This window comes from Myotis daubentonii, chromosome 6, assembly GCF_963259705.1.
Source record: "Myotis daubentonii chromosome 6, mMyoDau2.1, whole genome shotgun sequence".
Classification (NCBI taxonomy): domain Eukaryota; kingdom Metazoa; phylum Chordata; class Mammalia; order Chiroptera; family Vespertilionidae; genus Myotis; species Myotis daubentonii.
In genome coordinates, this window is record NC_081845.1 from 87,070,670 (window position 1) to 87,085,553 (window position 14,884).

Here is a 14,884-nt window from a genome sequence, read left to right on the forward strand (position 1 = left end):
CAAAACGCATGCTTCTCCTGCAAAGCTGAGGGCGACACCCTGAGATACGATGTCTTGGCAAAGGCCCATTCCCCCGCACTGGTCAGGAGTCAGGGAGGCCTCTGTGGACAACCACTGCATCTCACTGCACACTTTCCTTCAAACTTACGCAGGAGGAACGGAGGCGAGCATCTTTGCAGAGGTGGTGTTTGAGCCGGCCTTGAGGGACATGAAGCAACTTTTCAAGAGAGGTGGGGTGGGTGTTTCAGGCAGAAGGAAGAGTGGGAGCTGAGCAGAAGCATCAATGTTGGACCAGTCAGTGCACCTGGAATATAGGTATAAGGAAGGTGTATGTGTTGGGGGAGGAGAGATAAGGCTCCAGGGAGAATGTAAGGTAGATCATGGCAGTCTTTTAAAAACTTTAACTGGCAGACTTTGCCTGTTCCTTTCAGATGAGTCAGGATTTTATCCTGAAGATGTTGGGATTTTAAGGTTTTAAGAAGCAAAGAAGGCACGTGTGCATTCCCGAGGTTTTTGAAGGAGAGCTTGGGCAGCGGTGGGGAGCGTGGGCTGAAGAGGGAGAATGGAGGTAAAGAAACCAGTGAGAAGAGAGGGTAGTGCCCAGTGTTAGACGGGAACACCTGAGCAGTGAGTGGAGGGGCCAGGTTCCTGAAACATTTTGGAAACAGAGTTGACAGGACCTGCTTCCAGGTTAATGTGGACATTTGGAGCAGGCAGAATAATGTCAGCATTTTTAGCTTGGATGGCCAGTGGGTCACGGTTAACGGATACATAATATAGAAGAGGAGGGGCAGGTTTGCAGCATCCTGCGCGCCGGCATCAGTGACATCCAGGTGGGGATGTGAGCCATGGAGGTTAGAACTGGAGAAACATGAAAGCTGAGGCTGAAGGAATAGAAAACAGTCTCTGAAGTATGAAAACACGGGCCTTGGCTTAAGGCCTGGCAGATGTTTGCAGTTCTAGAGGCCGGTGAAGGAAAGAGGAGCCAGGGTGGGACCTGGGGATGCGTGTTTTGATGAAGGCATCGCTGGGACTGTTTGACGCACCTCAGCCTCTGGCGGTGGGCGGTGGAGGCCCCACCTCAGGAGGAGCACACCATTGACCTAGTCCGGGTTATCTGCTCAGAGGCACTCAGACCAAGGGTGCTCCCAGTCATCCTGGGCTTGTTTACACGGCCTTTGTGGGAGCTTTTTCCTCTGCGCGTGCCCAGCCTCCCACTGCTGAGGGGAAACTCCTGAAAGTAGGGATCCTGACTTCTCCCCCATTATTCTCCAGGAAGCTCAGCCTAGGCCTTGGCACACAGTCGGGCTGAGAATGCTAGTGGAGGACTGAATGACCAAGCAGAATGGGCAGCAGCATTGAACTTGGTCCGCTGCTTCTTCTTGAGTTCCTTGTTGTTTTTTTAAATATATTTTTATTGATTTCAGAGAGAAGGGAGAGGGAGAGATAGAAACATCAATGATGAGAGAGAATCCTTGATCGGTTGCCTTCTGTATGCCCTACACTGGGGATCGAGACCACAACCCGGGCATATGCCCTGACCTGGTATCGAGCAGTGACCTCCTGGTTCATAGGTCGACACTCAGCCACTGAGCCACGCTGGCCGGGCTTGAGTTCCTTTTTAAGGGGAACATCTGGTTTACAGGAATGGGTACAACCTGCTCTCAGGCTTGAGTAGCATCAGGCTTGCTCCATCCATTGGTCCATCCATGCATTCTGTATCAGACTTTTGCCAGTGTGATATCTACTAAAAGTTCAGCACTTTGCCTGGCTGGCATGGCTCAGTGGTTGAGCATCGACCTATGAACCAGGAGGTCACGGTTCAATTCCCAGTCAGGGCACATGCCTGGGTTGTGGGCTCGATCCTCATATGGGGCATGCAGGAGGCAGCCGATCAATAATTCTATCTCATCGTCGATGTTTCTCTCTCTCTCTCCCTCTCTCTCCTTCTCAGAAATCAATAAAAATATATTTAAAAAAATAACAAATAAAAGTTGAGCACTCTGAACATAGGATTGGGGGCTCCTAGTACTTTCCATGCATTATTTTGCTTACATTCCAACAGGCTTCTGAGGTAGGCACTGCGACTCTATTTTGCAGGTGAGGAATCAGTTAGTTATGCCCCAGGTCACACAAGTGGTAGAGGTGTAATTCAGCTCTAGTTCTAACTCAAAAGCCCCTGTGCTCTCTCAGTCACTCACGTTAAGGCTTCAATAGGTAGAAAATGACCATATAATTTATTGTCCAGACTGGAATGATTTTTAAAAAGTTTTATTGAGATATAATTTTCATAACATAGAATTCACCTATATGAAGTACACAGCTGAATGGCTTTTAGTGTATTTAGAGTTGTGCAGTAATCACCATCGTCTAATTTTAGAAAATCTTCATCACCCCCAAAAGGAACTCAGTAACCATTAGCAGTCACTCCCCATTACCATCACCACCCCAGCCCGAGGCAACCACGGATCTATTTTCTGTCTCTATAGATTTGCCTATTCTGAACAATTGATATAAATGGAATCACGATGTGTGGTCTTTGGTTGGCTTCTTTCACTTACCATAATGCTCTGAGGGTTCATTCATGTTGTAGCATGCCTCAGTACTTCATTTCTTTTTATAAATGTTATAGCATGCTTCAGTACGTAATTTCTTTTTATGAATGACTTCAATGACATTCCATTATATGGATATTCCACATTATATTCAGTATATTTGTTCATATGTTATCAGACACTTGGGTTGTTTCCACTTTTGGCTAGTATGAATAATAATAATAATGCTCTTGCATTTGAATACAAGTGTCTTTGTGGATGTGTTTTTATTTTTCTTGGGTATATACCCAGGAGTAGAATTGCTAGGTTGCATGGCAACTATGTTTAACGTTTTGAGGAACTGCCAGACTGTTCTCCAAAGTGGCTGCCCCATTTTACACTCCCACCAGCAGCGTATGAGGGCTCCACTTTCTCCACATCCTCACCAACACCTGTTATTCCAAATGGGGACACGTTAGAGTGAAAGGTACAGCACTAATAATTACACCAGGATAGCTGGCACATGTTCTGTGTCTACTTACATACCAAAAAACTAGAAGATTCAATTCCTGATTTCAGAGAACTTTCTGGCCACATGATGAGTCAAAGCCCCAAACCTACATGCTTGAGTTAATTAAAGAATCAAGTAAAGGTAAATTATTAAGAAGGAAAGCAAAGCGCATTTTATTTCCCCTAGGACATTTTTTCTCTTTATTTATTTACTTTATTTTTAAAAAAATATATTTTATTGATTTTTTACAGAGTGGAAGGGAGAGGGATAGAGAGTTAGAAACATTGATGATCGATCAGCTGCCTCCTGCACACTCCCCATTAGGGATGTGCCCGAAACCAAGGTACATGCCCTTGACTAGAATCGAACCTGGGACCCTTGAGTCCACAGGCCGATGCTCTATCCACTGAGCCAAACTGGTTAGGGCCATTTTTTCTCTTTAAAAGAAAGGAACTGTCTCATTTGCCACCGTATTATTGTCCTTGGCCCCAGGAGTATCTTCACAGAGTCTCAATAAGGACCTGTGGAATAAATGAATGAGTGAGTGAGAGGAGGAAGGACACAAAGTCTCCTGGAGGGATTGTAAAAAAAAAAAAAGAATCAACTGCCGGGGATTTGTGAGTTTGGGAGAGGTATAAGTCTTTTCTCAAAATGTAATTTTCTGCTCAGTGTTTTAACAACAATAATGATAATTTTTGTTGTTAATCCTCACCTGAGAATCTTTTTTCTATTGGTTTTTAGAGAGAGGAAGGGAGGGAGGGGGAGAGAGAGAGAGATCCATGTGAGAGACACCAATTTTAAAAAGTATTTGTATTTATTGCTTTAAATTTTATTTTATTTTATTTTTGAGAGTATTACAGATGCCCCCTATTTCCCCCCTCTACCCCCCTCCTCCTATCTCCCACTCCATCCCAAGCCTTCAACTGTCTATTGTCCGTATCCATGGGCTATGACTAACTTATACTTCTAAATCCCTTATCCTTTTTCACCCATCCCCCCAACCCCCCTCCCATCTGGCAGCCATCAAAATGTTCTCTGTATCTATGAGTCTGTTTCTGTTCTGTTTGTTCATTTATTTTGATTTTTAGATTCAGTTGTTGATAGATACGTATTTATTTATTGCCATTTTATTGGTCGTATTTTTTATCTTTTTTTTTCTTCTTCTTAAAGAAGACCCTTTAACATTTCATGTAATACTGGTTTGATGGTGATGAACCTCTTTAGCTTTTTCTTGTCTGTGAAGCTCTTTATCTGACTTTCAATTCTAAATGATAGCTATGCTGGGTAGAGTAATCTTGGTTGTAGGTCCTTGCTTTTCATCACTTTGAATATTTCTTGCCATTCCCTTCTGGCCTGCAAAGTTTCTTTTGAGAAATCAGCTGACAATCATATGGGCATTACCTTGTAGGCAACGAGCTGCTTTTCTCTTGCTGCTTTTATAAAGATTCTCTCATTGTCTTTAACCTTTGGCATTTTAATTATAATGTGTCTTGGTGTGGTCCTCTTTGGGTTCATCTTGTTTGGGACTCCCTATGCTTCCTGGACTTGTATGCCTATTTCTTTCACCAGGTAAGGGAAGTTTTCTGTCACTATTTTTTTAAATAGGTTTTCAATTTCTTGCTCTGTCTCTTCTCCTTCCAGTATCCCCATGATGTGAATGTGGTATGCTTGAAGTTGTCCCAGAGGCTCCTTACATTACTTCATATTTTTGGATTCTTTTTTCTTTTTTGCTGATTGGGTGTTTTTTGCTTCCTTATATTCTAAATTCTTGATTTGATTCTTGGTGTCCTCTACTCTACTGTTGATTCCCTGTAAATTATTCTCTATTTCAGTTAGTGTATCCTTCATTTCCAACTGGCCCTTTTTTGTTGTTGTTGCTGTTCTCACTAAGTTCCTTGAAGTACTCAGTAAGTTCTTTGAGCATCCTTATAACCATTGTTTTGAACTCTGTATCTGGTAGTTTTCTTGCTTCCATTTCATTTAGTTATTTTTCTGGATATTTCTTTTTTTCCCATTTATGACATGTTTCTTTGTTTCCGCATTTTGGCTGCTTTCCTGTGTTTGTTTCTATGTATTAGGTAGATCTGCTATGTCTCCTGGACTTGGTAGAGTGGCCATGTGTAGTAGGTGTCCTGTAGGCCCCAGGGGCTCAGCCTCCCCAGTCACCAGAGTTGAGCACTGCAGGTGAGCCCCTGTGTGAGCTCTGTGCACTGTCCTATTATAGTTGAGCCTTGATTGATGTTGGTGCAACCCAGGCCAATGGGTTGGGAGGATCAGTTGCAACTACGTTGGAAGAACTGCTGTGCAGAAGCTGACCGTATGGAGCAGGACTTACTTCAGTGGGGCTTTGGTTCTCACTGAGTCAGTCCCTCGTGTGTGTCATTCCTGATGGTGGTGGGGTTGTAATATGGCATGGTAGAAGCTGGCCACTGGGTGCTTTGGCTCTGGAGCCTCTGGGGAGATGAAAAGTCAGCCACTCCCTGTGCCCTGCTTGGGGCCACCCAGCATGAGCTACAAAGCAATCTGCAGATGGCTTCTACTTGTCTTGGGCCTCGTGTGGTCCCCAGGAGAGGCCAAGCTGTGAACCAAGGTGGGCTGCTGCTGGAGTCTGGCCTAGGGCCATTTATTGAGAGATCTGGGGCATGCTGAGGCCAGCTACTGCTTGTTTGAGTGATTTTAGGAAAGTCTAGCATAAGGCAAGAGAAGCCAGTTCTAAGGAAAAGCCACTGGAAATGTCTTGGTTGAACCTGCAAGTAGGGAGGGGCGGGGTCTCAGGGAATTATCAGGGGAGGGCAAAAAGTATTTGCCAGGTTGATGGAGATTTTAATGTGGTGGCTGCCTGTTAGCTCTGTGGTGGGGAGGGCTCAGCAAAGGAACAATGGCCTCTTCCAGCATTTCTGTTGGGGAGAAAGCTGCCCCTTCAGCTCTTGCCCTGATTCTAGACAAGTTAGTTCCTCCCTGAATGTCCCACGTTCCTTTCAAGCTGCTGCCCCAGTGCTGGAGCTCAGAGGGAGCTCCAGGTAAGTCTGTGTGAGGGCCCTTTAAGAGGAGCTGCTTGGGGCTCCAGCGACCTCTATGTCATTCAGCCACAATCTCTGCTGGTTTTTACAGCCAGAAGTGGTGGGGACTTCTCTTCTCAGCAGTGGAACCGTGGGCTGGGGGGTCTGGTGTGGGGCTGGGACCCCTTGCTCCTCAGGAAAACCTCCACAGCCAAGATATCCCTCCCAATTTTAAACCATCACATGTGGGTGTGGGACCGGCTGGTTCTGAGATTCCACCCCACATCTCCGTCCCTTCTACCGGTCTCGATGTGCTTCTTCTTTAATTCCCCAGTTGTAGGACTTCCTTTCGGCTAAATTTCAGGTGGTTCTGAATCATGGTTGTTTGGTATTTTATTTTATTATTCTTTTGTTTGTTTCTTAGTCCCATACTCTGAACTCATTTATTTTATCTGCCCCACCTCTGAAATCACTTGATTCCTCCACCCCTGGTTTAGCCCCTTCCCCATATTTCACAGGAAATTTGAGGTTTGGTTCAGAATGGGAGTGACTTGGTCAACTGTGGTGTTTTGTATTTTTGTTGTAATTTTGATGTGGTTGTGGGGAGGCGACGAGTGCTGTTTACTTATGCTGCCGTCTTGACTGGAATCCGAGACACATTGATTGGTTACCTCCCACATGCACCTCAACCAGGCCAGGGATTGAACCTGTCACCCAGATACGTACCCTTGACCAGGAATACGAACCCTGGACCCTTCGGTGCACAGGCTGACCAACAAACACTGGCCAGGGCACAACTTTAATGATAATTTAAAAAGAAAAAACTAAATAACCTACAATTAGAGGAATCTTAAACTTGATTTTGTAAGTGTGAATGGCTGACAAAAGGTGAAGGAAAGACATACCAAGTCTGGGAATTCAGGAGCAGGGGGTCTGGGAACAAAGCACAGTACCTCCTGCAGCAGGTTAACCAAATTGGGAATAAAAAGGTGTAGTACCTACCCCCAGGAGTTTCCAATTTTGGAGGGAAAATAGGATTTATTAACAGGAAACAATGAGACTAATTGAAAGCAATCATTGGCTGGTGTGTGCCCTTGGGCAGGTCACCTCCCCTCTGTGGGCCACTGTTGATCCATCTGGCTCTAACCTGCTCTCTAATGCTACAACCCTGGTGGGCCGGGAACTAGGACTTGAAGGAAGGAGCTGGATTTGCAGAAAGGACCAGGATGCCAGGAGTGGGTGATAAGGCCTTGGGATGGGCTGGAGTGCTCCTGCTGAGATAAAATTGGATAGGGTGGCTGAGGCCTCTTGCAGGAGAACTTGAAAAGCGAGGCTGGTTGACTTTTAAATTTGACTTGATAAGCAGGTCCTTGGACTAGAGATGAAAGGAGTGTCTGTGGGAGATTAATCGGATGGCCCTGGGCCATTGATCCGGATCTCTCTGGAAGTACTGTGAGGACTGAAAGGCTCTCAGGGAGGCTTTTGCAATAGTAATGTAGGCCCAGTCTTTTAAAAGAGGGTTTGAAATGACTCCTGCCAGTCTCAGGATACACATGGCTTCCGTGAAGTTTAATTTTCCTTAACCATAAGTAATTTAAAGTAAATGTCCTTTTTACTTTATGACAATTATGGCTGTATTATGGACCAGAATCCTAAATGTGTATATGCTTCTAGGGCAGAATGTTAGACTTCAAATAAATTTCAGGTTTGCAGAGACTCTTTTAGGTTACACTAGATCCCTCAGAGAGATACTTTCTTCTCCGTTGGGAAGGGTTTACTTTGGTGGCAAATTTTGAGAAACTGGCTAACAATCTACTGGAGGAATGGGATGAATAGGGTCTAAGTGAGCTTCCGCTAATGGTTTTGTTGGGGTAGGTAATTGATTGGATACAAGTAACCAAAGGAAGGAAGCAATCCAAGATGGCACCAGGGCTTACCATCTGAAGACTCAGGAGAAAGATGGTGCCATTCATAAAAATGTGCAAATGGAAAGAGGGGTGGAAATATATGGTCTACCTTGAGAATACTGGGAACGCATGGCCCCGCTAGTCCCAGGGAAGGACTAGCCAGGTTGATCATGGAGGAGGAACCTCTTGGTCTTTCCCACTGACCTGCATGTTGGACATTTTGCCTGGTGTTCTTTCTGTGACCTAAAGAAGATGTTTGCTGTGGGGTTTTAGAAGGTGCCCTATATCAGATGAAGTTCTCACCTATCCCTACTTTGCTAATAGTTTTTTCTTATTCTGAATGACTTGAATTTTATCAAAAACTTTTTTGGCTTCTGTTGATTCTATCATGATTTTCCCACCTTTAATCTTTTAATGTGATGAATTATATTGATGTTTTTCAAAAATAATAAACTAACCATTTATTTTTTATATAAGGTAAACACAATCAAACATACAACCCATTTTATTTATTTATTTTTTAAAGAATAGTTTATTGATTTATAGAGAGAGAGGAAGGGAGAGGGAGAGAGAAACCTCGATGTGAGAGTCGAACATCTATCAGTTGCCTCCTGCACACACACACAGTCACACACACACTAGGGATCGAGCCCAAAACTCAGACATGTGCCCTTGGTACCCAACCAACGGAGCCACACTGGCCAGGGCATTTTTTATTTTTTTATTATTTGAGAGCGAGAGAGAAACATCTATATGAGAGAGTAACATTGATCGGTTGCCTCCCATACACAACCCGAATGGGGATAGAACCCACAATCTGGGTAGGTGCTCTGAGAATCGAACCCACGACCTTTTGGTGTATGGGATGATGCTCCAACCAGCTAAGTCACCCTGCAGGGCTGCTTAATGTTTTTAAAGTTAAGTTTTTCATTAAGTAAATTTATTTTAAGAGGAAACCTGATAAAGTCCCAGGTTTGTTGTCCTGGTACACATACATACAACTTTAAAATGAGCATAAAACTTCCCGGCTGGCGTGGCTCAGTTGTTGAGCATTGACCTATAAACCGGGAGGTCACAGGTAAATTCCTAGTCAGGGCACATGCCCCGTTTCGGGCTCGATCCCCAGTGGGGGTTGGGGGCAGGAAGTAGCCAATCAGTGATTCTCTCTCATCATTGATATTTCGATCTCTCTCCCTCTCCTTTCTTCTCTGAAATAAATAAAAATATATTTAAAAAATAAAATGAGCATAAAACTGTTGAAAATATTTATTCAGACCTCGAACTTAGGCTCTGGCGCCTGACTGGGTCAAATCGATGTAGCACATGCAGCCATTGCCACCCAGATACCCACGGCTCTCATCCTCCCGAGTGCACCAGCCTCCTTCCAGTGCCAGCACTGTGACTGCCTGATGGCTGGTCCTGGCTATCCAAGTCCATGTGCGCTCCCACAGAAGCATGCACTTTTCGTCACATCCCAGAGTTCCTCAACAGGACTCAGCTCCATTTGCCCACAGTGTTAACTTACTCAACAATGTACTTTTCACTGGTTTCCTTCCCTTCTGCCTCATTTCTCCACTCTTGGGTGCTTCCTGGAATCACCTCCTGGGTCAATTACTTCACTTGAATCCTTGTCTCAGAGTGTGCTTTGGGGAGACCTAACTAAGGCAGCCTCTTGCTAGCGGCATGGCGTTGCGCGATACTTAGCTTCCCTGTGTCTCTGTTTCCATCTCTAACAGGAGGGTAATAATAGCAGCTATACTTCAAGGTGAAGGTGGTTAAAAGATATAAACTTCCAGTTATAAGATAAGTCAGTCCTGGGAATACAGTGTACAACATGATGATGATAGTTAACGGTTTTGTATTGTATAGTTGAAAAGTTGCTAAATGAGTAGATCTTAAAAATCCTCAACATTATTATAAAGCTGTACACCTGAAACCTATATAATTTTATGAACCAGTGTCACCCCAATAAATTCAATAAAAAATTAAAATAAATTCTCATCATAAGAAAAATATTGTAATTCTGTAATGGTTGTTAACTAAACTTATTATGGTAATCACTTTGCAATATATATGTATATTAAATCAGTATACTTTAAACTAATACAATTGATACCTCAATAAAACTGGAAAAAAGCTTTGATAATGATGATTTACTTTCTCATCAAAGATAAATGACCTTCTAACCTGAACAGTCTACTCAATAATTCTGAGAGTAAAGAAACACTTCCTTTAGGACAGATCTGGTTTCTGGTTATGTACTTACTTCAAAGCTATATTTTTTAGTCCTCCTGCATACCAAAAACCTCTTACACTTCAACATTTTTGTCTTCCCATAATTTCATATCTATTCTTTTAGATATGAAGGGAGAGGGAGAGAAAATCATCAATGATGAGAGGGAATCATTGATCGGCTGCCTTCTGTACCCCACCTACCGGAATCGAGCCCACAATCCGGGCATGTGCCCTGACCGGGAATCGAACTGTGACCTCCTCCTAGTTCATAGGTCGATGCTCAACCACTGAGTCAGACCAGCTGGGCCATATTTATTCTTCTTTTTTCTTATTCATTCATTCATTCATTTATTTTTAATAAATCTTTATTGTTCAGATCATTACAGATGTTCCTCTTTTTCCTCCCCCATAGCTCCCCTCCACCTGGTTCCCACCCCACCCCATGCCTTTGCTCCCCGCCACTGTCCTCATCCATAGGTGTAAGATTTTTGTCCAATCTCTTCCCGAACCCCTGAGAATTGTCAGTCCACTCCCTTTCTATGCCCTTGCTTCTATTATATTCACCAGTTTATTCTTTTCATCAGATTTTTTTTATTGACTTAATTTTTAGATTCACTTGTTGATAGATATGTATTTGTTGTTCCTTTGTTGTTTATAATTTTTATCTTTGCCTTTTTCTTCTTCCTCTTCTTAAAGAATACCCTTCAGCATTTCATATAATCCTGCTTTGATGATGATGAACTCTTTTAGCTTTTTCTTGTCTGTGAAGCTCTTTATCTGACCTTCAATTCTAAATGATAGCTTTGCTGAGTAGAGTAATCTTGGTTGTAGGTTCTTGCTATTCATCACTTTGAATATTTCTTGCCACTCCCTCTGGCCTGCATGGTTTCTGTTGAGAAATCAGCTGACAGTCATATGGGTACTCCCTTGTAGGTAACTAACTGTTTTTCTCTTGCTGCTTTTAAGATTCTCTCTTTGTCTTTTGCCCTTGGCATTTTAATTATGATGTGTCTTGGTGTGGTCCTCTTTGGATTCCTCTTATTTGGGGCTCTCTTCACTTCCTGGACTTGTAAGTCTATTTCTTTCACCAGGTAGGGGAAGTTTTCTGTCATTATTTCTTCTAATAGGCTTTCAATATCTTGCTCTCTCTCTTCTTCTGGCACCCCCATAATTTGGATGTTGGTACGTTTGAAGTTGTCCCAGAGGCTCCTTACACTATCTTCATATTTTTGGATTTTTTCTTTTTTCTTTTCCGGATGGGTGTTTTTTGCTTCTTTGTATTTCAAATCTTTGACTTGATTCTTGTGATCCTCTAGCCTGCTGTTGGATCTCTGTATATTATTCTTTATTTCAGTCAGTGTATGCTTAATTCCTGACTGGTCCTTTTCCATTTTTTCGGCATTCTCATTAAGATCCTTGAAGGTCTCACTAAGTTCCTTGGAGGTTTGTAGAAGATTCTTGAGTAACCTTATAACTGTGGTTTTGAACTCCAAATCCAGTAATCTGCTTTCCTCCATTTCTTCCATTTGTGACATGTTTCTTCATTTCTGCATCTTGGCTGCTTCCTTCTGCTCTTGGCGCCTCCGCACCTCCTACCCAGCCTCAATGCGCTTTTTTTCTTTCCTTCTAGTTGTAGAACTTCCACTCAGCCAGCTTTCCCGTGGTTCTGGATGATCCGCCGTTTTGTCTTTTCGTTGTAGTTTTAATGTGGTTGTGGGGAGCGGCACGTACTGGTATATACCCTATGCCGCCATCTTGATTGTTCATATTTATTCTTTATAATTTAAAATATATTGTTCTCTTTAATGAAAGAGTGCAGTGTTGTGATTAATTAACTAAAACTTCATACTTGTATTTTGGAAGATAGGAGTAATGGTTTTGCAAGGTTAGATAAGGTACATGGCACACATTCATGTTGGCATAACAAGAGTTCTTGAATTTAAAACAAGTACACACATATGTTATTACTAATAAACTACTTTTCATTTTTCCAGTTGGCAGAGGTTTTTGTTTGTTTGTTTGTTTTGTTTTGAAATAGATACCTAATGTTTGTTCATTAGATCGGTTCAGCATTTCAGCAGGGGATTTAGAATGAAATTTATGGGAGGAGTTTTGGGGGATGGGTGAAAGGTGAACAGGATTAAGAAGGACAAATAGCCAGTTATAAAAATAGTGACAGGGATATAAAGTACAGCACAGGGAATATAGCCAATAGTACTGTAGTAAGTATGTATGGTGTAAGATGGGTAATAGACTTATGGGGAGGTTCATTTCATAGGTATATAAATATCTAGCCACTATGCTATACACCTGAAACTAATACAATATTGTATGTCAACTTTAACTGGAAAATAAATTTTGAAAAATCTAAAAAAAGTCTTTGAATGTTTTATAACTTTAGATTGAGAAATTCCACTTCTAGAAATTAATTCACTTCTAGAAGTAATGACACAAAAATATTTCCACAAAAATATTTCACAGTATTGTTTCTAATAGGGAAGAATGAGAAACAACTTAAATTTCCAACAATACATGTTGGGTAAAATGCATTATATATTCACCCAATGGCATACTATGTAGCCATCCTATATAATAAAGAGCTAATATACTAATTAGACCAAACAACAGAACAGCCGTCCAGACATCCTTCCGGATGACTGTGCAGATGACCTTCTGGACGAAGCTGGCACTGGGAGGGCTGCGAGGGGCTGTGAGGGCCAGCTGAGGCTGTGAGGGGCTGTGAGGGTTGAGCCCCTTGCATGAATTTTGTGTACAGGCCTCTAGTTAAGAATAATGTTGTAGTATAACTGACATGGAAAAGTGCTAACAATATATTTTTTTTAGTGGAAAAAAAGCTTACAAAACAATTTGCAATGACCTCATTTTAAAAAATAGAACAGTCGTAGAAAAAACAAATATTGACATTTTAAAGGGTTATCTATGGATGGTGAGATTGCAAGTAATTTTTCCTTTTTGTGTGTGCCTTATCTGGATTTTCTAAGGTTTCCACAATGCAAATGAATATTTCCATGATATTAGAACTATAATAAAAATTATCATTTAAAAAACAATTTATTGCGAAAATGTTTAGCATGGAACTTGCCGGTTAGTGTCCTTTCCCTGAGAGGACCTCGGGAGAGGCAGGAGTTCCCCAGGCCCCCTCCCACCGGGAGCATGACTGGAGGCCTGTGGTCTGCCTCTTGGCCGTGTGGAATCCAGCTTTGGGGAAAGTACAAAGTAACCCAAAAGTTTGGGAGGTAGAAGAAACGGCAATTGGGAGATTTTATAGCGTCTGAGCAAGAAGCGCCTTCAGAGAGGATCTAGTTTCTCCGCCTACGTTTCCCTCAAACAGAAGCTAAGGCCGACTCTCAGGGCTTGTCCAAGGCCACACAGCGGGCTTAACGACAGACAAGGTGAGGCCTTGAATAGGCGGCCTTTCCGCCCGGCTGTATTTCGGTAATGGGCTGATTTCCACCAGGCCTTCTACTTTAATGTGCACAGAAACAGCGGGGGTTTTGTTGAAATGCAGATTTTGATCCGGCAGGTCAGGCGTAGGCTTAGGAGTCCGCATTTCTAACCAGCTCTTACGCGATGCAGATGGTGCGGGCTTTGGGATCACAGCCCTCATGTGCAGCCATGGGGTACCAATGGGGTAGAGCACAGATTCTGCAGCCAGGCTGCCGGCTTCCCGATCCTAGCTCGGCCGCACATTGATTATTAGCGGGCTGCAATTCTTTATCCGCGAGATAAGGATAACATCTAACTCAGTGAGGATTTACGACGTTACTGCACGTTACGTATTTAGAACACTGCTCGCTAAGATCTAGTTATTAGTTGTTATATTCCCTAGAGCAAGCAGCGGGGGAGGTAGGGTTGGACCAATGAATGAATAACCTTTGGAGAAAAGCTCTTTCTTGGGCGACGAATGTCAGAGAAGGGAAAGGGGAGGGCGCATGGGTGGGGGAGAGGACCACCTCCTGGAAAGCGCTCTCCACGGGGTGGTCGGGAGGGAGCGGGGCGACCGGAAGCCGGGCCGGCCCGCGCCCGAGGACCAGCGCGGCCGCGGCGGGGGAGGGGGGCGCCGCCAGCCCTTTCCGTCTGGGGCCGGCGGCTCCGCCCCGGGAGCGTGTGACGCGAGAGCATTCCACGGTTGCTACCTCGTCGCGAGGGGCGGGGCGCCTGTCAGGGTAGCCGCGCGCCGGCGCAGGCGGGCCGGGCTCCAGCGCGCAGTGCCAGCACCAGCACCAGCACCAGCACCAGCTCTGCGCCCGCGCTCTCCGGCCCGCCGCCTGCGTTCTGGCTCGCGAGCCCGCCCTCCCGTCCTTCTCGTGCGCCGCCGAGTATGGAGCTGCTGTGCTGCGAGGGCACCCGGCACGCGCCCCGGGCCGGGCCGGACCCGCGGCTGCTGGGGGACCAGCGCGTGCTGCAGAGCTTGCTCCGCCTGGAGGAGCGCTACGTGCCCCGCGCCTCCTACTTCCAGTGCGTGCAGCGGGAGATCAAGCCGCACATGCGGAAGATGCTGGCCTACTGGATGCTGGAGGTACCGCGCGGACGGGTCTCCCCTCCCCCGCCGTCCCTCCGTCCTCGGCTCCGGACATCCCGGGGCCGCCCTGTTGGGACATCCTGGTCTCAACAACAATCTGCAAGATGCTTCGGTGGCCCGGACCCCCGGGCCCGGCCTTTCATTCGGCACCCAAG

The 14,884-nt window shown here is 44.4% G+C and overlaps 1 protein-coding gene across 4 annotated transcripts in view; it reads left to right on the top strand.

The window, feature by feature from the left end:
* Positions 1 to 14,884, top strand: part of CCND3 (cyclin D3) — a 91,896-nt gene that overhangs the window by 70,678 nt on the left and 6,334 nt on the right. The window contains exon 1 of one of the 4 annotated variants that reach the window (XM_059701707.1): positions 14,370 to 14,726. The exons of the other annotated variants lie outside the window; for them this stretch is intronic. Coding sequence (XP_059557690.1) covers positions 14,529 to 14,726 — 198 coding nt within the window. The 5' untranslated portion in view covers positions 14,370 to 14,528. Of the gene's footprint in view, positions 1 to 14,369; positions 14,727 to 14,884 lie in introns of those variants that run through there. 4 annotated transcript variants of the gene reach the window in all.